This window comes from Anolis sagrei, chromosome 3 (assembly GCF_037176765.1).
Source record: "Anolis sagrei isolate rAnoSag1 chromosome 3, rAnoSag1.mat, whole genome shotgun sequence".
Classification (NCBI taxonomy): domain Eukaryota; kingdom Metazoa; phylum Chordata; class Lepidosauria; order Squamata; family Dactyloidae; genus Anolis; species Anolis sagrei.
In genome coordinates this window covers 188,890,006-188,916,278 of record NC_090023.1, presented here as the reverse complement: position 1 = coordinate 188,916,278, position 26,273 = coordinate 188,890,006, and the positions used below count along the sequence as shown (strand labels likewise).

At 41.1% G+C, this 26,273-nt stretch overlaps 1 protein-coding gene across 3 annotated transcripts in view; it reads left to right on the top strand.

Moving 5' to 3' along the window:
• ADGRA1 (adhesion G protein-coupled receptor A1) overlaps nucleotides 1-24,922 on the top strand; it is a 517,955-nt gene extending 493,033 nt beyond the window's left edge. For all 3 annotated transcript variants that reach the window (XM_060768686.2, XM_060768685.2, XM_060768687.2), the window contains 2 exons: nucleotides 10,485-10,586; nucleotides 19,931-24,922. In XM_060768686.2, coding sequence (XP_060624669.2) covers nucleotides 10,485-10,586; nucleotides 19,931-21,155 — 1,327 coding nt within the window. In that variant the 3' untranslated portion in view covers nucleotides 21,156-24,922. The remainder of the gene's footprint in view (nucleotides 1-10,484; nucleotides 10,587-19,930) is intronic.
• Nucleotides 24,923-26,273: the final 1,351 nt, after the last annotated feature.

The following is a 26,273-nucleotide window of genomic DNA, read 5'->3' as shown; positions in this document are numbered from 1 at the left end:
ATTATAACAGTAAATAAAGAACAACACTCAAACACAGGGAAACTTCAGACAAGAACAATCAGGGACAGCTAATCACCTCTCAACAAAGGATTCCCCCAGGCACTAACAAGCCACACCTAAAAACTGTCAGGCACCAAGGTGGCCAATTGAAATACTCACACCTACCTCCAACAGAACAAGAGTTCTCTCTCCCACCCTGGACATTCCACAGATATATAAACCCAATTTTCCTAGTTTCCAACAGACATCACAACTTCTGAGGATACTTGCCATAGATGCAGGTGAAAGGTCAGGAGAGAATGCTTCTAGAACATGGCCACACAGCCTGAAAAACCTACCAGAACCCAGTGATTCCATCCATGAAAGCCTTTGCCAATACATAGCTTACATCATGTTGGAAAAGTAATCTGACTCTGAAGGCTCCTGTTCCATAGAGAGGCATTTGGTGGTTCCTTTTTCATTCTGCATAGGGTAAATGGCAGAATGCTCTGCTTTGTGGTAGACTTCTCCTCAGCATTCAGTAGACTAGCTAGAGCTGTTCTATAACAAATCATTTTAGTTTTTGTCTTATACAAAGTTTCAGTGGTTCTGAAGACTCAAAACCAAATTGCATTTTAATGTAGTGATTTCAATGAACAGAACCAAATTTGTGAAAGATTGTCCACTTGAAAGCATCCATTGTGTGGATCTGCTTCACCAAGGCAATTTCTGGCTTCTTATCTAATATAGTCTATCATTTTAGGTTGTCTTGATCAAACTCTATTCATTTAGAGAGCCATATCCCTGGCAGACAAATACGGGCTGTTAGAAGAGCTCTAATGTGGTGTTATGGAACTTCCATTCATGTCATTTGGGATGTGTAGGAGAAATGCCTGTGAGAGTGCATTTTAAATAAGACTGCACTCTGATTGAATTTGTGAACACAGTATTTCATTTCCGACATACAAATAACATTTTTATTGAAGTGTGTTAGAGATACATTTGTTTGTGTTTTTCGTGCTGGATCCTGTGGCCCTTGTTCATCTAGTTAATTAATCTATACCTTAAAGGTTAATTCTAACGTCTGTTGTCCCATGGTCTGCCTTTGTGTTTCAGTATCATATTTCAGATTTCTCCATAGACAACACACTGAATTTTCCAATTCACAGTGTTGATCCTTTCCATACTGCTTAAGTTCCACTGAACAACAGGGGCTTTACTTCTGGGTTAACATGTTTGGGATTGTGCTGTGCATTATTACCTTTTTTTATCCCCTTGGTCTGCCTTCCATCTGTCTTTGCTTTCTGATTCCACATTTTCCTGCATAAAGCAATTGATGTGTAAGTGGTTCACAGCCATTATGATCTGGGATTCCCCTTTTCCTTACCTATTCTATTTCCCTATAAGTAAGCCCTTTCCTGTATCTTTTGCCCCTTTAAGTAATCCATTTTTCAAACATTCGGGGTTTTTCTTTTCAGCATAAATCAGAGTTGTTGTTGTGTGTGGATGGGGTGTTTGCTCTATCCCTTAAGAGGTCTATAGTACAGTCGAGAATCGTTTCTACAGCTTGTCATCTCCAGACAGTATTTTAATTTTGTTTTAGCAATGAGACAGAGCAGACACTGTGCTGGGCTAGATATCAGTGCAGTGTACTTCAGGTACATTGGAAGCATTTCACTTTATTTTGTGTCACTTCTATGATGTGTTTTCTCATGTGTAGCAAGGGAAAGAAGAGGCTTGGGGTGCTCAATGCTTCTTAACTCATCTGACAAGCAGTAATATTTGGGACAGCATATGACCTCCAAACATGACAGAGTGTGGTATTAACTTGAGGCATATTCAAAAGCCAAGGTAGAGAAATAGCACTTCATTTTGTTTGAATTGTTAGGATTTGGGAAAGGAAAGAGAGTGAAAAATAAAATAAAACATAAATAATAACATATATCTAATTATATGATAACTAGCCGTCCCCTGCCACACGTTGTTGTGGCCCTGTCTGTGCATATGTGCTTTGTGTGTGTATATGTGTGTGTATATATTTGTGTATATGTGTATATATGTGTGTTTGTGCACATGTGTTGTAATGTATTTTTCATTTTTTTTTTGGCTTTTTAAGTCTTTTCTGCTGTATTTTTCAGTGTTTTTATGAGTGATGGTCACTTGTTGGCCTGATAGGTGTATTGCTTCCAAATTTGGCGTCAATTCATCCAGTGGTTTTTGAGTTATGTTAATCCCACACATGAACATTACATTTTTATTTATATAGACTAGCCATCCCCTGCCACGCTTTGATGTGGTCCTGTCTGTGTATATGTGTTTTGTGTGTGTATCTATGTGGTTTTGCACATGCATTGTAATGTATTTTTTTTCTGGTGTTTCTGCTGTGTTTACCAGTGTTGGCCTGAGAGGTGTCTTGTGTCCAAATTTGGTGTCAATTCGTCCCGTGGTTTTTGAGTTACGTTAATCCCACAAACCGACATTACATTTGTATTTATATAGATATTACAAGTATATTATGTAATATACTTGTATATAGATATTACAAGTATATTACATAATTATAATATCATATTATTAGGTGTAGTATTATATTGCACTAGGCGTCCCCTGCCACGTGTTGCTGTGGCCCAGTATGATGATCTTGAAAATAAAGTAATCTATGTAATGTCTTTCTGCTTGTGGGTAAACAGTACTTCTTGTTGTTTCTTTGTCAGTGTTGATGTGGAGAGTGTCTGGTTTGCCTACTCTGGAGCATGCACATATCATAGTCCTTCTTTAGGGGTCCCTTTCAAATCTATGATATTATATAGATCTGTGTGTGAGAGTCATATATATCTATGGCTGGATGGCTCTTTGTCAGGAGGGCTTTGATTAGATTTTCTTGCCCTGGTGAAGAGAGTTGGACTGGATGACCTTAAGTATTTTCTGTTGGTCATGGGGGTTCTGTGTGGGAAGTTTGCCCCAATTCTGTCGTTTGTGGGGTTCGAAATGCTCTTTGATTGTAGGTGAACTGTAAATCCCAGTGACTACAACTGCCAAATGTCAAGGTCTATTTTCCCCAAACTCCATCTGTGTTCATATTTGGGTATATGGAATATTCGTGCCAAGTTTGGTCCAGATCCATCATTGTTTGAGTCCACAGTGATCTCTGGATGTAAGTGAACTGCAACTCCAAAACTCAAGATCAATGCCCACCAAACCCTTCTAGTCTTTTCTGTTCCTCATGGGAGTCCTGTATTTCACCTTTGGTTCAATTCCATCATTGGTGGAGTTCAGAATGCTCTTTGATTGTAGGTGAACTATAAAGCCCGGCAACTACAACTCCCAAATGACAAAATCAATTTTTTTAGTGATAGTCACTCCTTGGGTTAGTAGGTGTCTTGTGTCCAAATTTGGTGTCAATTTGCCCACTGGTTTTTGAGTTATGTTAATGCCACACACAAACATTACATTTTTATTTATATAGATGATAGATATCTAATTAAATTAATGGTTTGCCTATTCTTTCAACTGAACCCTGGTTGAAAGAAAACTATTTTATAGCTCTGTTGAGAGGTGTGTTGCTGGATTTCTAGTAAAAAAAATATTTCCAGAACGGTGAGGTTGCCCTTTCCATCACATAGTTACAGCATTGTAAGTTGGCAGGGTCAGAAATCTGCCAGGGGCCATAGAGTAGATAACAAAAGAGAGAACTTCTTCATAAAGCACATACTTATAACCATAGAATTTGTGTCTATAAGATGTCATGTTCATCCATTTGGATGGATTTAAAAGGGGATTAGTTGAAATGTATCTACAATGAAGCTGTGGATAACAATGAGTCATAATAGCTATATGCTGCCTCTAGGATCAAATGCAGAATGCCTGTGAATACTAGGTACTCCTTCACTTTAGTGCTATTGCATTATGACCAGCTTTAAGCTTCCCAGACAAATGAGCATTACCCATGCCTAAGACAGGAGGTGAAGAGGTGTTGGAATACTCCATCTTTGCTCCCATCCTACTTCATTATGACTCCCTAGCTGTGTCAGGAGTGCATAATTTATTTTTAAATTAGTTTCAAGCATCCTTGTACTGTATGACATTTTTAATATGCTTATTTTTGAAAACAAGAAAGAGTCTTCTGGCCACTTTAGGTTTCGATATAGGGGCTTCGCCCCCCCCCCCCCGAAATTCTCATGGTGGTTCGCGAAAAGGCCGTACTGGTGCATTTATTTAAACTGTTATGTTTATTCATATCATGATCTGATCACCATACTCAATATATCCCATATGCATGGGGGTATTGGGGTAATGATACAAAAGGTTTGCTAGGCTAGACCCTCTTTCACTCAGACTCAGCCCCCCCCCGAAACTCAGCCCCCCCTGAAACCCCCCTGAAAAAAATTCAGCCCCCCCCCCCGAAACGAAATCCTGGCTACGAGCCTGGTCCTGAGTTATCAAAGTGGCCCCCAGGTCTGACTCAGGTCCAACTGTGTTGCCCACTATTGCAATAGGGCATTTTGTTTTTGTTTTTTTGTTTTTGTTTCATCCTCCATGCTACCATTTTGCAGTTGGATCCCATTATTGGGTATTCAGATTCTAGCTTAAAACAATAATCGTGTAAATCCTACAGCTTGAAATATACTCATGGTGTTCTAAACTCATCCCTCCATCTCTTAAACTTCTCCCATTTGCCTCAGATTCAGAGATTTTTGAAGATAGTGAAATGTACTTCCAGCATAATATTCAAAAAAGGTTAGCTTGGTCCTATTCACAGGCTGTTTCTTTTTCTGGAGAAGTAAAATCCATCACCACTGCTACTCTAGGGTGATCTATATATTTAAGGCAGTCTCTGAGTTATAAACTTTCAACTTACAAACAACTCATCGTTAAGAACGGGGGTGAGACAACAGGAAATGAGAGAAATCTATCCCTAGGAAAGGAAATTAACTCCTGAGAGTTATCATGGGGAACAATGGAGGACCTCCTTATAGCAACACCATAGGCACTCCAAGTGACCATCTTCTGGTCAAAGGACATTTAATATAATGCCAAGTTTTTAAACTTTGTGTTTTTTATATACATTTTTAACTGTACCCTTGGTCTGCTTCTGATACAATAAATAAATAAATAAAATAATGGGGGCAAGAGGTCTCCACTGAAGCTTTTTCAGCGATTGTTTCCACTACAAGCCAATATTTTCTAAATCCAATTCTCACAGGGACAGAAAGTAAGATGACGTCTTCTGAACAGGGGCACAGACAGCAATACAAACACTACAGTGATGTTAAACCTTTCCTATGCTATCCAAAGCTTTCTCTCTCTCTCATTTTATATATATATATATATATATATACATATACATATATATATATATATATATATATATATATATACACATACATACATACATACATACACACACAGAGAGAGAGAGAGAGAGAGAGAGAGAGAGAGAGAGCTGGAGTTACACTTAAAAATGTCCCTGTTCCGACTTACATACAAATTCAACTTAAGAACAAACCTACTGACCCTATATTCTTTGTAACATAGGGACTACCTGTATATAATGATTCAACATCAGCTAAAGTTGCCAGGATGAAAACTTGTACCTTTAATGGTTGTGCAAACCAGTGGATTGCAATACTTTTTACTTGAGTGTATGAAACACAATACCTGCTGAAACTCCATCTTATACACAAGTATTAAAAGAACAGCAGCCCTTTCCCATTTTCAAACTGACAATCCTAATAGATGCAGAATAAGTGATGCCCTGGCAACAGGGACAATGACTCTGAATTGCATTCCAGAGCTTGGAAGAGTTACTTTTTAAGAATCCCAGAATTTAGCAAGCAGAGAAGCAGCAACAGCAGTTGATACTCTGTTAAAACTGATATTATTATTGTGAATTATCCTGAGAGAAATTACAGTTGAATAGTATTGTAAAATACCATAAAATAGCATTTTTAAATATTAAAAACTGAAAAATTATCAATTCTTTGTTTGTCTAAAAACGCCTCAGGCTTCTGACCAAACTAAGCTTATAAAAAATATGTTGGCTCTCTGGGAGCAGAAACAGATCCAGAACAGTTTTTCTATGGTAGGCTTTTCCTTGACAGTGCTTTGGGGAGAATAATTTAATTCAAAATTGAAAGATACCTGTGAGTCGCACTACGTTGGCTTTAGAGAAACTGAAATCGGAATTACATAAATCATCTGACATACATTGGGAAGAAGCAGCCAGTAATGAAAGGACCAAGGCATTGACCTCTCCGGCCCAACCTCTGTTCGGATATGTGCCAGCAAGCCAACACCTTAAATCAAGAAATATCTTTCTCAGATCAGCAGAGATACTCCTAGAAACACTTCAGCAAGCGAGAGTCCAAAAGTGGCAGGTGAAAACCTGGAACCTCAATCTGTGGCTGATACCAGATGAGAGACTCCCTCTTGGCACACAAAAGGCAGGGCAACTTGGAAGGCATTGAACAGACTACACTCTGGCACCATGAGATGCAGAGCCAAACTTCGGAAATGGGGCTACAAAGTGAAGTCCACGACATGCAAGTTCAGAGAAGAGCAAACCACAGACTACTTCCTACAATGCAGTCTGAGTCCTGCCACATGCACAATAGAGGACCTTCTTACAGTGACACCAGAGGCACTCCAAGCTTCTGGTCAAAGGATATTTAATATAATGCTAAGTTTTTAACTTTGTTTGTGTTTTTAAATACATTATAACTGTACCACAACTGGCTTCTGACAATATATATATGTGTGTGTATGTGTATATGTATATGTGTATGTACACACACACACACACACACACACACGTACACTTTTCCTGGGAAACAGATTTAGCTTAATGACAGACTGGAGTAATGATTTGCTTAATTATGGCCATTATTAATATACATTCCATTCACTTGGATGAGCCTGATTTCCAGAATTAAATAAGTGGTTGTTATCTAGTTAAGTGTGTGATGTCATGCACTTCATTACTGACTTCATGCAAGTTGCAAATAAATAATAATTGGGTGGCACAGAGAAGAGGGGAAAAGGACAGCTGGTAGTTCTTGCATAAGCAACTGATCAGTTCACTTGAACCCTTTATCAGAACAGCAGCTTTGTGAAAATTTATTGTTTGTGATCCCAGAATCAATGAGTAGCTTGTGCTTGTAAAATAATCTTGAAATGATTTTATACTATGATCTCTAAAGAACCGAGCTTCAAAACCTGGCCATTGATTACCTAAACTCTCTTTTCTTCTTCTCAAAATTGTACCATCAATTTGTGATGTTAAATTGCTTTGTGGGTCATGGCCAGTCAGCTCTCTTATCAACCATCTTGACTAGCTGCCAGGTCTTGGCTGCCAGGTCTCGATCCTTTCCTTTAGCCTTTTATCTTTGTGCTTTGCTGCTTCCATTTTAATTTCCTCTCACAGTACCACTCCAGGATATTGAGAGAGAAAAATAAAATAAGAGTTGGCACTGCCTCTTACCTTTGAGACCAGGTGAGATAGTGGTGGTAATGGTGAGCAACTAACTAAAGGTTGTCCAGTGATTTGGAAGCTGGCATTGATTCTCACCCAACCTCTCTGTGTATTATCCAGTTTTAGCTTAGAACTACATTCACAAAGAGCCCGTGCTTTCAGTAAAATCATTCCCACACTCTGATATCTACAAACGCAAAACCCAACACTGTTAAATTATTGGTACCTGAAGCATTTCAACATCCCCACTTCAGGTTCTACTATGTTTGATATAAAATGGAAACAAATAAATCAAAAGAATGGCTTTACTGGGACATGGGAGATTTTCATAACTACAGTATGTGCTATATATATTTGTAGGACCTTAAGTGACGTGTATGGTGGGGTTTTTTACACCACATTGACAGTAAAATGAGAGTATTGTCCACCCAGATAAGAAATCCGTCATCCCAGATGAAATTTAACTTTGTTTCCCAAATTCTTTGCATTGCAGAGAGTGAGACACTGAAAATAATTCACATCTCCATCTGTTACATTTGCTATGTGTGTATTCCCTTGGTGTCTTTGCCTGACACTCTTCTTTGGATGCCTAAAGGGTATTTCTAAAGGATAAAGTGATGTTTTAAGTTACTTTGCCAGAAATTTGAAAGATGAAGAAAAATGTTATGAGAGCGGCGGAATTCATATTGGAGGGATGCTGTTCCAGTTTTGCCCTCCATTGTGGGGAGAGACATCTTAGCACCTACTGGTCTCATGTGTTTCAATGGGCCCTTCCACACAGCCATATAACCCAGAATATCAAGGCAGAATAACCCACAATATCTGCTTTGAACTGGAATATCTGAGTCCACACTGCCATATATCCCGGTTCAAAGCAGATAATGTGGGATTTTATTCAGCTGTGTGGAAGGGGCCTTTGTTTGACTGTGTCAAAAGTGAGGACGTGTGATTGCTTATCTTGTTTTGTATGTACATTTTGAGGAGAGCAGATATAGCAAAATGTAAACTACCTTCTTCCAATGATTTGGAGGTGCATGTTGTAAATGAGAACCATGTCCTGCTTCCTGAGAGTAGAGATGCATTTCTTCTTGCTTTCACACTCTTTGTTCTGTTGGGCACGGTAGTTTTATGTCATTGGGAGATAGATGTGTGACGGAGTACCTTTCTGGTTTTTTGGGTTTCATGGGGAAGTTGGTGGCATCCAAGAGCTTCTATTATGAGTGTTTGTGTTCAGCAGATCAGTTTACCAAGTGGCACGCTATATCTTTTAATTCAGCTATTTCATGAATATATCCGTGGTGGTGTATTTGAATTGCTAGTAGTTATGCCATGTTCATTGGGCATTTAATCCTGGTGCTTTGTTTGATATACAAGATTAAGCTTTTAAATCCTTTGGAGTGATGGACTATTTCTTGTCCTACCACCATTCCTCCTTTTCAGCTTTTCTACATCTGGAACTTAGGCAGCAATGCTTCTGAATACTCATCTCAGGTGTGAAGGCAGAAGGAAAGGCTTCCAAGCATGGAAGCCCATCTAGGGTTGTCATGCCTCCCTTCTGACATATTAGTCTTGTGCATTTGTATAGAATCATTATCACTTTCTGTTTGTTTAATTTGTAAAGCCCTGTTTTCATTTTCAAGCGCCTGTTTCGAAAATGGGCACTTTTCCAAATAAGCTTTTTCGTCCCAGGTCCAAAAAAAACTGAAATTTTTTGTCCCATTGGTGGCCTGCAAGCCATACATACTCTCTCTTTCCAAGGTAGCTGAGGCTGTAATGCACCTCGCTGTTGGTATCTGTGGCAAAAAGTTGGCACAAGGAGCTGCCTACAGCCAGGTCTTCTTTCACCCGGAGTTTGTATTTGCTTTGGCCGAAAGTGGGGGCATTGTCATTCTTCTCAAGGATGTGGATTTGGACCTGGAGCTGGCCACTGCACCTGCGAGGGCTGCAGCCGAATGCCAAGGGCCTCTTACTGGGACCTCAGCACTTGGCTGAAGGCCCTGGCTGGCAGGTGCAGGCACTTTGGGGCTGCAAGACACACATACACTCCTTGGAATGTGTGTGTGTGTGTGTGTGTGTGTGTGTGTGTGTGTGTGTGGCTTGCAGGGCCAAAGGACCAATGCCTGCCAGGGCCTGCAGCCAAGCACTGAGTGCCAAATAAGAAGCTATCAGCCCTTGGCTACAGGCCCTGACAGGCATAGGTTCTTTGGACCTGCGAGGCACACACGCAGAGGTGGGCCTACATAATTTTCAATGGTAAGCAAACAGTATTTTGGTGCTCACCCCCCCCCCCCCGCCCCCAACCAATCACTGATATATATTTTCTGTTTGTCGTGGGAGTTCTGTGTGCCATATTTGGTTCAATTCCATCATTGGTGGAGTTCAGAATGCTCTTTGATTATAGGTGAACTATACATCCCAGTAACTACAACTCACATATGTCAAGGTCTATTTTCTCCCAAGAGCGCCTCAAGAGCGCCCCTGAGCAAAATCAACTATACTGCAAATGCTTATTTTGCATAATGGGTTGAGCCACCCCTGCACACACGCACTGTCATTGGGAAGAGAGTGAGTGTGCATCGTGCAGGCCCAAAACACCAGCCCCTGCCAGAGCCTGCATCCAAGCATTGAAAATCAGGCTACCAAATGGTTACCATTCCCACTTTTCTTTCGTTTCACTGATATTTTCGTACCAGAGAGAGGTGTACCGTTTCATGCCATCTGAATGAAACAAATGGTACGAAAACACGAATTAAACAGCTGAAACGGTTAGTGAACCCATAACTCATAAATATAGTCCGGAACTGGAACTACTCTATTTACAAATTAGTGCTGTTCCATCTTAGGTAATGCCTTATGCCTTAGGTAATGCCATTTCTATCTCTTAGCATAGTAATGAGTATTTATTATTTCAGTGGTCATGTAAAAGTAAGATCTTAGTGGATATTGTACTGTTTTGAGTATGATTTTTTTTTTACAAAGAATGCCATTTACTTGAAATTGAACAAATTAACTTGTCAATATTATGTTTTCACAGGTTTTATCTGATTAGTGGAGGAGTTCCTTTTATTATCTGTGGAATTACAGCAGCAACCAACATAAACAATTATGGGATAAAAAGCTACGCAGGAGCCCAATTGTAAGTATATCATTAATGTTTTCCAACTATCGGGCACCCTGTAATAGCAGGTTCAGTATTTATCGCTTTGGAAGCAACAGAGGATTGCCCCAAAACAAAGCAGTGGTTTTTACATTCTTTGGGGACACCCATTATATATACAATAATGTTCATACTTGTACAGAAAAAGAAGACTCCTAAGAAACCAAAACTTATCCAACAAGTACTATAGGTACTGTGACTAACTGATAGCAGTTTAACCTGTAATAAGATAGAAAAAAACCCTTAGGAGACCCAAATGGAGAGAACTTTGGATGCAAAATCTTAGTTGCATAGATTGGAAAAGAGAGGGAGAAAGGAAATTTGCCAACTCAAGCTCTACATAATTTAGTACATGGGATTAATCTTCTCCCCTAGGACACTGTAGAAATATGTTTCAAGAAGAATGAAAGGAAAGCCACTGTGGGGTAGTGTTTTGAATGCCATCCAAGTGAGCCTTTCACACTTTTTAAATTTGTTGATTAACTTATATCCCACATTTTTCCAGTATTGGTAATGTTTCCTATTGCTGCTTTATTGCCCTGTCCTGAAAGCTTGGTCCCACAGCCAAGTTTTTACTATCCTTCTAAAGGACAGGAGAGAGGGGGCCGACCTGATCTCACCAGGAAGGGAGTTCCTTAGCCGGGGAGCAATCACTGAGAAGGCCCTGTCTCTTGTCCCCCAATCGTACCTAGGACAATGGTGGGACAGAAAGCAGGGCCTCCCCAGAGGATCTTAATATCCATGATTGTTGATAGGGAGAGATGCGTTCAGACATATAATTTGGGCTGGGGCCGTTTAGGGCTTTATAGGCCAAAGCCAGTACTTTGAATTGTGCCCGGTAGCAAACTGGCAGCTAGTGGAGCTGGCGTAACATGGGAGTTGTATGCTCCCTGTATGCCACTCCAGTTATTAACCTGGCTGTTTCTCATTGGACTATTTGAAGCTTCCGAGCAGTCTTCAAAGGCAACCTCAGAGTGTGTTGCAGTAGTCTATCCTAGATGTAACGAGAGCGTGGACCACCGTGGCCAAGTCTAACTTCCCAAGGTACGGGTGCAGCTGGCGCACAAGTTTTAATTGTGCGAAAGCTCCCCTGGCCACCACTGCAACCTGGGATTCCAGGCTCAGTGATGAGTCCAGGAGGACCCTTAAGCTGCGAACCTGTGCCTTCAAGGGGAGTGTAACCCCCCCCCCCCCCGCACAGGTTGTGACCCTATACCCTGTTCGGCTTTGCAACTGACCAGGAGGACCTCTGTCTTGTCTGGATTCAACTTCAATTTGCTTGCCCTCATCCAGACCGTCACAGTGGCCAGGCACCAGTTCAGGACTCTGACAGCATCCTTAGGATCTGGTGGAAATGAGTGGCAGAGTTGGACGTCATCTGCGTACACATAGCATCGAACTCCAAAACTCCAGATGATCTCACCCAGTGGCTTCATGTAGATGTTAAACAACATGGCGGACAATACTTAGCCATGCAGGACCCCACAGGACAATGGCTGTGGGGCCAAGCAGGAGTCCCCCAGCAACACCTTCTGGGTACGACCCTCCAGGAAGGACTGGAGCCACTTCAGAACAGTACCTCCAAGACCCATCCCTGCAAGGCGCCCCAGAAGGATAATAATGAAATAGAGGATGGGATATATGTACTCACTCAGACTTGAGCAATCTTGTGATAAAATGAAATACACGAAATAAAATGAAATGTGTTCTCATTCTCCAGAACAAGTCCCTCTCACCATATAGCTCCATGTCTGAAAATTCCTACCTATCCATGATGCCTGAATTGTGAGACCTACCAAGGGGCTGTTGTGTACTGCAGCATCTTGTTGTGGGTCTCCACTTATGTAGAGTTCATTTCTTTCTCTAGTGAGCAGAGACCTGTTCCTTAATCTTACCTAAAGAGCTAACACATTTGTTATGACCTAAATTTCAATGGACTTCAAGGCCACCTGGTCTTCCAGGGTTAAGGCAGGCTCACCACCTTTCTAAAACAAAAGAGCAGGAAAAAATAGTTCAATATATGTATGCTCCTTTCTCCAATTAGTTTTAGCCACATAAGCAATGAAAAGAATAAGTTTCCCAATAAATACACAAATACAAAGTACTGTATTCATTTTTCCCCTTTTCACTGTCTTTCCTAAACTCAGTCCAGAATGTCCAGGGGTTATCTGTTTAAAATAGCAGTTTTGTTCTATTAATAATGTTTGCCCTCTTGTTGCTTGGCCACACTCTGATATTGCTTAGCCACCCTTGTCCCGGTTTTCATCTGTGAAGTGCTGGAGGGTGCACAGCTTTCTGGCAATTGTATCAGTGCACTCTAGGAGTGATCTGTAAAGCATACACCTACAGCAGAAGCCCAAGGCTGTACAAGATTGTATCTTGGTGTATTTTAATTTACCTTTTAAACTTTACACCCTGCTGGGTTTTTTTTTTTTAAGTATGCCTAAAGGTATTCAGGCATGTCCTCATGACCCTTCAGAGAGCAGGACGCTTGTTGGAGATCCAAAGAGAAAAGCAAAACATGCAGACTGCCAATTAAAAAGTCAGTTGTGGAACATAAGCATTATGCCCGAAATCCAGAGCTCCATGACTATGCCAATTCACACAACAGAGCTCTTGCTTGCATAGAACTTTATACATCGGGCTTCATATTCCTGATCAGTGGACCAGAAGATTGATTAAATTGGGTGCTTTGAAATGGAGTGTGAGAGCCAGTACAGTTCTTCTCAAGTTGCCTAATATGGTGGGCCAGAATTTTTCTTCTGATGTGCCATGGACCTATACCATAAAGGTAAAGCTTGTCCATGACATTAAGTCCAGTCATGTCTGACTCTGGGGTGTGGTGCCCATTTCCAGTTCTAAGCCGAAGAGCCAGCTTTGTCCATAGAGACCTCCAAGGTCTTGTAGCCGGCATGACTGCATGGAGCGCTGTTATCTTCCCGCCGGAGCGGTACCTATTGATCTACTCACATTTACATGTTTTTGAACTGCTAGGTTGGCAGAAGCTAGGGCTGACAGCGGAAGCTTACTCCGCTCCCTGGAATTGAACCTGTGACCTTTTGGCCAAAAAGCTCAGCAGCTCAGTGCTTTAACCCACTGCGCCACTGGGGGCTCCAATATGGACCTATACCATATTTATGCCATATTATTATTGTATGTACATAATTTCCCAGAAATTTGCGGCAGACTAGTAGTCTATGGCTTGTAGACTTTTACCAATCCGTGGACTATCATCCACAGACTGGCAAAGGTTTGTAAGCTATAGACCAAACTAAGGCCCGGGGGCCGGATACGGCCCTCCAAGGTCATTTACCCAGCACTCGCTGTTAGAACCAGATTCTGCCAAGCTAGAAGTTAGAAACATGCAAATGTTAGTAGATCAACAATGAAAACAAAGTTATGGTTGGGGGTCACCACAATATGAGGAACTGTGCTAAGGGGTTGCGGCATTCGAAAGGTTGAGAAACACTGTTCTAGGTCATGTGGCCAGCATGACTGCATGGAGCACTGTTCCCACCTTCCCACCAAAGCAGTACCTATTGATCTACTCACATTTGCATGTTTTGAACTTCTAGCTTGGCAGAATCTGGTTCTAACAGTGGGAGGTCACCCAGCTCCCTGTATTCAAACCGCTGACCTTTCAGTCAGCAAGTTCAGCAGTTCAGTTTAACCCACTGCACCACCTGGAGACCCAATCTGTATAAGTAATGAATAAATACAGCATATCTGTATCTTTGTGTGGATTTAATTTCATGTTAAAGCGGTAAGGAAAACCCTTTAGCAGTCATTTGGCATATCCTGTGCTACTATATTTGTAACAGGAGGGGAGAAATAAGGCAAATTATGTTTTGGCTTTATGAAAACATTTTCAATAAATTCCTTTTTAGAAGCAGGCACCAGATAAGTGAAGAGCTTTGGCAGATTCTGCTAAACAGGATGGAGGTTATTCTGGAAATTCTGTCATATTAAAAACATATTTATTTCAATGCTTGTGATTAGACAATCATTTATAATCAACAGGGTATTAAAAGATCTGATTATTTATGTTCATAAATTTGCGAAAGACCTTCCCTTTGGCAATGTTGCAGAGTCTATGCTGCTTTGGCTTAATCACTTTAATCACAGGCAATCAATACCAGATATCACAATGTGAGGAGCGAAGCCGGTAGAGTGATAAAATTGCTGAGGAGGGAGAGAAAGCTCCAAACTGAGCAACTGCACGGCAATGTTGTGTGCCTTATTCATTTTTAATAATGTTACTACATAAAAATGTAGATGCCCTGACTTCAGCGTGTTCTTTATGGAACTGATTTTTGAAGTGGTCTGTTATGAGGTTCCTCTTCAAAATAGCAGCATCCTAAGAGAGATGGTTCCATCGGGGATTGCTCCACTTTTACTTGGTGTAAACTGTGTAGATGTCGAAACTTTGTCAGGAATGTGTATGTAGCCACATATTGTTTTGATCAGATAAACTGTGAATCTTTTAAAAAGAGTTTTAGATTCTGAATAAAAACACATGGGTGGCTTGACATGTGTTTCAGAGAAGATGAATGGATTCAAATATGTTTGTTTTTGAAGACCAAAAATATGCTTCCTCTTCTGTACAGGCCAAAAGGAGGTTGCCAGCTTGCACGCTGTGGTTCTGCAGGAGATCTTATTTATTTGTTTATTTATTTTCAGTATTTATATTCTGCCCTTCTCACCCTGCAGGGGACTCGGGGTGGATTACAATGCACACATACATGGAAAACATTCAATGCCATAGACACACAACATATATAGACAGACACACAGAAAGGGTATTTTAACATTCTAGTTTCATGAAAGTATGCTTGAATTCTGGCCACCAGGGGAGCTGTCATTTTCATAGAATCATAGAATCAAAGAGTTGGAGGAGACCTCATGGGCCATCCAGTCCAACCCCCTGCCAAGAACCAGGAATATTACATTCAAATCACCCCTGATAGATGGCCATCCAGCCTCTGTTAAAAGCTTCCAAAGAAGGAGCCTCCACCACACTCCGGGGCAGAGAGTTCCACTGCTGAACGGATCTCACAGTCAGGAAGTTCTCCCTCATGTTCAAATGGAATCTCCTTTCTTGTAGTTTGAAGCCATTGTTCCTTGTCCTAATCTCCATGGAAGCAGTAAACAAGCTTGCTCCTTCCTCCCTGTGGCTTCCTCTCACATATTTATACATGGCTATCATATCTCCTCTCAGCCTTCTCTTCTTCAGGCTAAACATGCCCAGCTCCTTAAGCCACTCCTCATAGGGCTTGTTCTCCAGACCCTTGATCATTTTAGTCGCCCTCCTCTGGGCACATACCAGCTTGTCAATATCTCTCTTGAATTGTGGTGCCCAGAATTGGACACAATATTCCAGGCGTGGTCTAACCAAAGCAGAATAGAGGGGTAGCATTATTTCCCTAGATCTAGACACTATGCTCCTATTGATGCAGGCCAAAATCCCATTGGCTTTTTTTGCCGCCACATCACATTGTTGGCTCATGTTTAACTTGTTGTCCACGAGGACTCCAAGATCTTTTTCACACGTACTGCTCTCAAGCCAGGCATTGTTCCCCACTCTGTATCTTTGCCTTTCGGTTTTTCTGCCTAAGTGGAGTATCTTGCATTTGTCACTGCTGAACTTCATTTTGTTAGTTTTGGCCCACCTCTCTAATCTGTCAAGTCTCTCATTTGGTATCAACCATTGATTGAGGTTCTGGGTTTGAGCCTGCCACTTTTGGACTCTCGCTTGCTGGGGTGTTCCAGCGAGTGTCTTAGAAAACTATTTCTTGATTTAAGTCGTTGACGTGCTGGCTGATACCCAAACAGGGGATGAGCTAGAGATGTCACTGCCTTGGTCCTTTCACTATTGGCTGCTACTTCCTGGCGGATGTCAGGTGGTGCAATACTGGCTAGACAGTGTAATTTCTCCAGTGGTGTAGGGCGCAGACACCTTGTGATAATGCAGCATGTCTCATTAAGTGCCACATCCATTGTTTTAGCGTGATGAGATGTGCTCCACACTGGGCATGCATACTCAGCAGCAGAGTTGCATAGCGCAAGGGCAGATGTCTTCACTATGTCTGGTTGTGATCCCCAGGTTGTGCCAGTCAGCTTTCGTATGATATTGTTTCTAGCACCCACTTTTTGCTTGAGGTTCAGGCAGTGCTTCTTGTAGGTCAGAGCACGGTCCAGAGTGACTCCCAGGTATTTGGGTGCGCTGCAATGCTCCAGTGGGATTCCTTCCCAGGTAATCCTCAGAGCTCGGGATGCTTGTCTGTTCTTAAGGTGAAAGGCACATGTCTGTGTTTTAGATGGATTAGGGATCAACTGGTTTTCCCTGTAATAGACCAGAAGCAACTGTCCACATGTGACACCAATTGAGTACTTCCTCATTCTTTTGCATGCTGCTGGAGATTTTTAAGGCATTGTAAATTAGTTAAATTAGCATAAATTTCCTACTTGACAGATGCAACTGTCTTTCAGGCTGCAAAGGTCAACAACAAGCAAGACAAATGGTAAGGGATGGCTATCAGATCACCTGCTACCTGGAAAGGACCACAAGAGTCATTTAGTTCAATCTTTCTGCCATGAGGCATATACGACTAAATAACTCCTGAAAGATGGAAAGCACACATGCTCAGTCTATTCATTGTCAAACAGTTCTTATAGCTATTTGTTTTGTTTTGTTTCTTCCAATTTCAACGTTAGCTTAGGGCAGTGTATGTGTGGCTCTCCTCTTCCTCACCATGACAGGTCGGTTAGACCAAGAGAGAGAGAGAGAAAGGAAGGGAAGAGAAGGGAAGGGAAGAAGTGAATCATTTGCCCAAGCTTATCCATTGAGTTGCATGATGCATTGGGGAGATAAGCCTTAATGTTAATATTCCAGTCACTACACCATACGGAGATACATGTGAGGACATCATGTATTATGGAAAGCTAAGACACCTCCTGTTGAGGCACATACAGGAATTTGGAAGTTCAGTGATCCAGGTTCTTCTGTCTTGGAGTTCAGGTTCTATCTCAGTCATTGTCTTAGCCTGATTTTTCACCCTGCCTTGGCCTTGATCTTCTACCCCACCTTAGTCCTACTTTAAATGTAACACTCTTCACTACATCTTAATCCACCCTCTGCACATATACATTGATCAGAGAAAGCCTGCTTCCCGTCTCTTCCAAAATAACCTCTCTCTCATCCCGACACTAAGTGGACACTGATGATGCATCCATGATAACTAGGTCATCCTCCCACTTAGCACTGACACGCTAGCTAGTCAGCTGAAAGAGAAGTTTGAGTCCGGCTCTCCTTCTACCCAGCTAGTAATGTTGTTGAGCCTTCCTTTCAACTGGCTTGTGGCAGTCTCCCATTCCTCAACTACTACTTTCTTTCCTGCCTTCCCTACATGTTCAGCTCTCCCAAGAAGAAAATACAAAGATCCAATTTCATACACACATACACATGTTAGGAAGCAGCAAGTTCCAGCTCTCCATCTGCACAAAGCATTTGGCTGGCTAAGTGTGTCATTTTTCAGGCTGCAAGGTTTTTATGGGGGTGGTTTAAGCTGATCTCTGAGAAATCTCTGTGATCAGGTAAGATCATTGCAACCCAAAGCTTTGTTATTCTTCAATTTTTAGAATAAATGTAGGTGTAATATAATGGTTCGGATTACGTCTCTGGAAGATAAAGATTTGCAAGATCCATTGGGTGGTTTTGGACAAGTCTCTTCGCCTCAAAAGAAGGCAATGACAAACATCCCCCATTCATCATCGTTTCTAGGCTTATGCATAGATTTGTTATGGACGTTTATCTTCAGCTCATTCGGTTGGTTCGGAAGCCCATAATGGCATGGGCTCCGTCTCCAATTTTTTACTGGCCGCAACAGAACAGTGCCTGTTGAAAACCGGCAGCTTTCAATTTCTTTCAGTTACATGTAAAGTGTGGGGAGGGAGGCAGCAGGAAGTGAGGTTTTTTAAGCCCTTTATTTAAACCAGGTCTACTCTACAGACTGAAGGGAAATGATCCCAGGAAGCGAGGTTTCTTAAGCCCTTTCTTTAAACCCAGGTCTCCTCTACTGACAGAAGGGAAATGATTGCAGAAAAAGTGGTATCTTAACTCTGATGCTTTTAATTCAGGTCTTTATTATTTATTTATTTGTTTGTTTCATATATTTGTACCCTGCCCTTCTCACCTCCGAAGGGGGACAATAATAAAAACAATCAAGAAATTAATTAAAAACGGAACATTAAATAAACAGTTGTTAAAACACATCAGTTAAAATCAGAATCCGGGTCAATTCATTGTCACTTCAAGTTGCTTATGTCTTCTTTTCACTAGCCACTATTCAGTGGTCAAACACAAGGTCCCACAACCAAGTCTTGAGTTTCCTTCTGAAGGACAGGAGAGAAGTGGCCAATCTGATGTCTCTGGAGAGGGAATTCCACAAACGGGGGGGCCACTGCTGAGAAGACCCTATCTCTCATCCCCACCAATCGCATTTGCAATTGTGGTGGGATCAAGAGCAGGGCATCTCCAGATGATCTTAAACTTCGTGATGGTTTGCAGCAGGAGATACGTAGGACAAGTAGTCTGAGCCAGAACCATTTAGGGCTTTAAAGGTTAAAATCAGCACTTTGAATTGTGCTCGGTAGCAGATCAGCAACCAGTGGAGCTGGCATAACAGAGGAGTTGTGAGCAACCTGGCTGCCAACCATTGGACTAATTGAAGTTTCCGGGCCGTCTTCAAAGGCAGCCCCATGTAGAGTGTGTTGCAGTAGTCTATTCAGGATGTAACAAGAGCGTGGACCACTGTGGCCAAGTCAGATTTCCCAAGGTGCGGGCGCAGCTGGTGCACAAGTTTTAATTGTGCAAAAGCTCCCCTAGCCACTGCTAATGAAGAATATAAAGGCAAACAATGCCTAAAATGATGGGAAAGTGAGCCTGGGAAGTCCTCATCCTCCCCGCCATTGCCACCAGTGGGCTAGATAGAAAACAAATCTTTTGGCTTCCTAGATCAAAGACTGATTTCTGTCCTCCAAAATTTGGGAGGCTTCCAAAAAATGGATCGGGACCTCCACTGAAATCCAGGACATCAAAATAGATCGTGGCTTACCCAGATTGCACAAGCCTAATAGTTTCAAACATTATGAATTGAAGTGAATAGCTGTTTCTTTTTCTAAAAATTTAGAACAATATGTTCTGCCATCATATTAGTTTCCTTGCTGTACTGCCTTCTTTTTGTAGAAAGCCTTGACTCAGAATTACTTATTTGATTCCATGTTGTTTAAATACCCTGAATTTGTTTCTTTTTTTTCTATTTCAGCTGCTGGATGGCATGGGAGCCAAGCCTTGGTGCATTCTATGGACCAGTTGCATTTATTGTCCTGGTCACCTGCATTTATTTCCTCTGCACATATGTGCAGTTGAGGCGCCATCCAGAACGCAAATATGAATTGAAGGAAAGGACAGAAGATCAGCAGAGACTGGCCAGCCCTGAGGTTGGCCATAGTCACATCACAGACACAGGATCCGTCTCCCAGGCTACTTGCTCCATGATTTCTTCTTCCTTGCTGGAAAACGAGCACTCCTTCAAGGCTCAGCTTCGAGCTGCTGCATTCACGTTGTTCTTGTTTATAGCCACTTGGACCTTTGGTGCCCTTGCTGTTTCCCAAGGACATTTCTTGGATATGATCTTCAGCTGCCTATATGGAGCATTTTGTGTGACCTTGGGGCTTTTCATCCTCATCCATCACTGTGCAAAGCGAGATGATGTGTGGCATTGCTGGTGGTCTTGTTGCCCATCTAAAAGAAACACATACTCTGTGCAAGTTAATGTCCGGCCAAAGGTTAATGTCAACGGGGAGAGTCAGGTCCATGCCCCGTGTCTTCAGGAATCCCCCTGTCCTGGTAAGTCTGCCGTTTTCAACCACCCAGCTGCTAGTCACTGCAAACTTACCAATCTGCAAGCTGTTCAGAACCACGTCAACTGCCTTTCACCAGTCACACCCTGCTGTGCGAAAATGCACTGTGATCAACTCCTGGAAGATGACGCTCACATCCATGTACACAACGAGGGGACTTTCAGGCCCAACATGCACATTCACCGATGTCTGAAAAGCAGAACTAAGCCACGGTACTTCAGCCGGCATCGGTCTGCGGGGGAAAGAGAGTATGCATACCATATTCCTTCCAGCATTGATGGCAGTATCCACAGCTCCCACACAGACAGTCCACACAGTACCCACGATAGTCAGTCAGGCCACAGGCGGCCATGCTGTGCAAAAAATGATCCGTATCCTACCCTCAGCCAGCCTGAAAGTAGCGATGCAAGTACTGTGATCTACAGCTGTGCTAAAATGCCAGAAAGTGAGACAATAGTGCACCATGCAGCTCATTTTGAGATGCATCCACGGACACAGTCCTTACCATTTAGTACAACCAGCCACAATGGGATTTTAAAGGGGAACCTGCATGAAGCCATGGTCTACAGCTCAGATAGTACAGGGAATATCAAAACCGGCCCTTGGAAGAATGAAACTACTGTGTAGTTGGTGTGCTGTGCTGTTCCTTTTGCATCTAAGACCATCTCAGACTGCAAGCCTATATACTCTTATCTGGGAGTAAGCGCAGATTAATTCATTGGGGTTTACTTGTGAGTAGGCACACATCGGATTTCACACTGTTGATCTTTGTTTTTTTTCTAAACTGAATCGGATTCTACGTGTTTGTGTACACATCAGTAGACTGGGCAGGTTTTCAACCTATTGCTTTCTTAATTTGAGGCTTGAAAAAGCATTGGCAGCCTCAAAATTATTGTTAAAGAAATGATGGTGGCGGAAATGGAAAAGTCAACTTAGGGAGCAGAATATGAGGCAGTATGTTTTTGTTGCAACACATTGCCCATGTATTTTTTTTTTAAAAAAATGCATTAGCATCTGACAGTAGATACATATCAGTATCGCAGCCTTCTTGGGTTATTTTTTTCAAAAATGTCAATCTAAAATTGATTTCTAAAATTCTAGTAGGAAAAGGAGGATTTCATTAACAAACAAACACAGCTATTTAGCCCTACAAAAGTGATACTGCCTCCAATGACCTCCTGTAGCATATGGCCTGTGAAACCATATAGTGTACAGTTGCTGTTACATCCCATCTGTTGGAGAGAAATACTAGGTAATGTCCCTTGTTAAACATCTATGGTGCTGTATTGACTGTATTTCTTTTGTTTTTATTAGTATTCTAATGATTGCTTTTATTTGCATGACACCCATCAGAATGACACCACTTGCTGTTTCCTAGTGATCCATGTGTAAAATGATGATGAAGAAGAAACCCTCTATTATAAAAGGCTGTGACTATCCATGTGGGTATTAATCTAGAGCATTATCATTCTAGGAAAAGGGAGGGGAAAAGCACTACTGCACTAGTTTAAGTGGCACAATCCTTTGTATAAGGTTATATGATAGCTTTAATAAGGGTCCACTCTAATGTCTCTACCGAGCATGCACTATTCATTATCTGTGGCACTGTGCAGTGTACTAGCAGCTGTCTTCACAAACTTCACTCCTCTGTAAGTATGCGCTTGGAACCAGCCTGCAAGCTCTCCTACCACTGTCTTCGAAAACAAAAGTAGTGTTTATCATTGACTCCTGGAGGACAATAGCCAACTTATAAAAGTTGACTTAACAAATTAGTTAGGGCACTATCAAACCCAAGTAAAGGAATTGGAGGGCCAATTTAGTGGGAAAGAAATAAAACTGTGGACTTGCTTAAGTCTTACCTGCTGAAGAGCACTGGAACTCAAAAGCACCTCACTCAGACAAGGTTGTTTGCTTACTTTGGTTTAGAGATGGGCAAGATTGGTACATAGAGTTTTCTTTCACAATAATAGTACCAAAGTAGTCAATTCGTAGTCTGCTAAGAAAATGCAACACCACTTTAAGCCTGCAATTTTGAATACCCTTCCTAGGGAGGAAGACCCAATGGGCTTTACTTCCAAATAAACATGATAGGATTGCACTGTAGAACAGTGGTTCCCAACCTGTGGTCTGTAGACCACCGGTGGTCTGTAGACCACCAGTGGTCTGCAAGAATGAAAATATGGTCCTTGGCCTCACTATTACTACACCGTTGTCTCATGGCAATGAGAGCGACTGGTGTCATGAAAACATCCTGTAGTGCTGAAGCAACGGGGACATCGGGAGGGGAGAGACTGACTACCCACAAAAGATTACTACTACCACATCAGCTCTAGATTATGAAATAAGGTCTTTTGTGAGTGAAGTGATGGACTGCTGTATGGCATATGTTCTGCATCAGAAACTAGAGCTGGTGTGGTCTATCCAATGCAATTTTCTGAATCAGAATCCCAAATAACTAAACTGAATCTAAAGTTGACCAAAAAATGATTCGTAACCCTTTTGGTACTAATGTTGGAGAGTGGTCCCTGGTCAAAGCGGTCCCTATTCAAGTGGTCCCTGGTCAAAAAAAGGTTGGGAACCACGGCTGTAGATGAATATAATTTTTTAAAATATATATATTTATGTTATTTATTTTATTTATTCTGCCTCTTCTTTCCCATGCCTTTCAGTCATCTGCCAAAACAAATGCAGGGTTGTCTTTATATTTCTATGGAAATTTGACCTTCAACAGTAGGATTTTTTATTGATTTATTCTGCTCAACTCTAGGCCACTTTAGGGTCAGCGACATTCTCTATTCACAAGGCTTTGGGCAAAGAGAGTTTTTAAAAAATAGATATCCATGAACATCTGGACACAAAGCCCCAACTCACAGTAGAAAATAGAATTGTAATTGCCCTTATATATTTTTTAAAAAGTAAAGAGTCTGGCTATAAAAAATGACGACATAATGTGAATGGGACTATACAGCTAATAAAAAAGAAAACTACAAAAATCTATCAATCGTTGTGGGGAGAACAGTATTTCAAGACATTTTTTAAAAGGAAAGATAGGACAAGCACAACATTATATGGCCATTAAGAACAAATGTATAGACATATCACACAAGCTCTATCAAAGACCTCATACATTGCTTACAACTTAGGCCCAACTTTCCTAATCTGGTGTCACCCAGATGTGTCTGACTAGCTAGAACAGCTGTGCATTATAGTCTGACATATCTGGATACTACTAGGTTAAGGCAAGGTTAGGCAGTTCCCTGGGAAATGGAATTTCTTTGTATGGGATTATTTTTGTCAAGGTCTATAGGGTTCAAGTCACTGTGTGTTCCTTAATCAGCATGTTGTGAATCCCTCCATTTTAGGCTATGTAAAAATCTATTTCCTTACAGTGTACATAACAGATGATGATTATAATTTTTAGAATGTGATTAAAACAAACCGAGTGTCAGATGAATGTGTTCTGCAGTGTTTGCAGGTGGGAATTAGTACTCAAAAGGGTTAATGCTCAGTATCTGAGTGCAAGGAATTTCCTCTTTTCTTTTCTGTATTTTTATAAAATTCATATAAATATATATAAATATATATATATTGTAAATTACAGCAAATAATGTATCCATTGTGTGTGTATGTGTGAGCGTATGCGTGCGTGAGTGTGTATGTTTCTGTGTGTCTTTCAAAGGTGAACAAAGCAGACTGCACTAAGTTGGTGTTGAATTTTGAATTCATGGTTGCTTCTTTTAGATGATGCAAAAAGGAAAAAAAAGATAATATCCTGAGCTTTATTGTGTATATGCTGTATATGCTTGAACTGTCTCAAAACTAAAATACAGTATTTTGCATTGTGTGCATCATTATTTTCTTTTTCATCATTCTTTTTCTTTCGTATATACATTTCCCATTCCACAACATCGGTGCAACTATATAGGCTTAGATATAATGTTAGATGCCACATCTCTGTGTCTCAGTGATATTTATAATACTCTGTAATAGCTAAGTCCTAGAAGGCCTCTAGAATTATGCAAAATAGTCCACACACACGCTGAGATCCAAGTGAAATTGTCACGGCTCAGGAACACATTCATTGAAATTCTCCGGTTTGTGTTTCTATTGCCGATGTTGTTCTGTCTGACAAAAAAAACAACAAAGAACCAATATAATTAAATGGGTGCTGCTTTCCACAAAAGAGCTGCTGTCATAAACCTCTCTTGAAAACTAACGTTCAGTATTGATACACCTTTCGTATTGTGTCTGAATATGGAGTCAGCAAATATTTCCGGGCTAATTTGGAAAACAATGTTATGCAATAAGCTGTTTGCAATTTTTTTTAGTATAATTGCAGAGTAGGAAAACATGATATTATACATGAAATAAATTGAAAACATTTTATAACATGAGACGTGATCCACATTCCTTTTGTGCTTTTGATTCTTTGTTTGGTTTGGTTTTTAGATGGTAACAAAGTCAATTTCAATATACTCTTGTCTCTTGCTATATTGATTTCTCAGTTCATGGAGTTTCAAATGGGTTTCAGAAAATGTTCATGCCTTTCTCTAAGCATTTGTGTCCTTATTCCTATTGAAGTGGAGAATCAAATGCCCAGAAACATGAGGCTTCACATAGAGAGGCAAACAGTCTCACTCATTAGAACTTCAAAGCAAGATTGCATTCATTCTTTGTAAACATCAGTCCAACAAAATTCTTATTTCTTTGGCCATGGAAATTGAGAGCAGTTCTCTGTATTGCATATATAGTACTGTATAATGTTCCTCTAACATACCAAGACTTTCTTTGTACTTTTGGTCTGAGTGAACTGCTAAACTACATTGTTTTAAACTTTGCATGCAGTACAGTTTGAGACTACTGTATATTGTTTATGCAGTTTATATGAGTGGCTTACAATTTGATAGATCTCTGCCCTCTAATTTACAAGACACAAAGAAAAGAGGATATCGGTGGTTGAATGAAAGGGTGCATCTACACCAATGGTTCCCAACCTGTGGTCTGTGGACCATCAGTGGTCTACAAGAACAAAAATATGGTTTGCGGCCTCATCATTACTACATTTTTGCCTCGAAACCACACGGCAATGAGAGCAACTGGTCCTACAAAATCCTCTTACAGTGCCAAGGCAACGAGGATGTCGGGAGGGGAGAGGCTGACAGCCCACAAAAGATTACTACTACCATATCAGCTCTAGGTTATGAATTATGGTTTTCTTTGGGCAAGCAGATGGCAACTACTGGGTGGCATATGTTCTGTATCAGAAATGAGAGCTGATGTGGTCTATCTAATGCAATTTTCTGAATCTGCACCCTAAATAACCAAACCAAATCTAAAGTTAACTAAAAACCGATTCGCAACCCTTTTGGTACTAATTTTGGAGAGTGGTCCCTGGTCAAAAAAAGGTTGAAAACCACTGATCTACACTGTAGAAAGAATACGGTGTGACATCACTTTAGCTACCATGACCCGATGCTATGAAATCATGAAAGCTACAGCTTTACAAGGCCTTTAGCTTTCTCTGCAAAGAGTGCTGGTGCCTCACCAAACTACAGCTCTCATGATTCCATAGCAGTGAAGCATGGCTGTATAGTTGTGTCAAAATGCATGGACTCTCCACTGTAGATCCACCCTAAATCCAGAAGATGCTGGATCCTGTTATTTCAGATTCATAACAGTTGGGATGGAAGGCTGGACATTATAACAAGGCAAAATCAGTGATGACGGACAATGCTGATGCACACT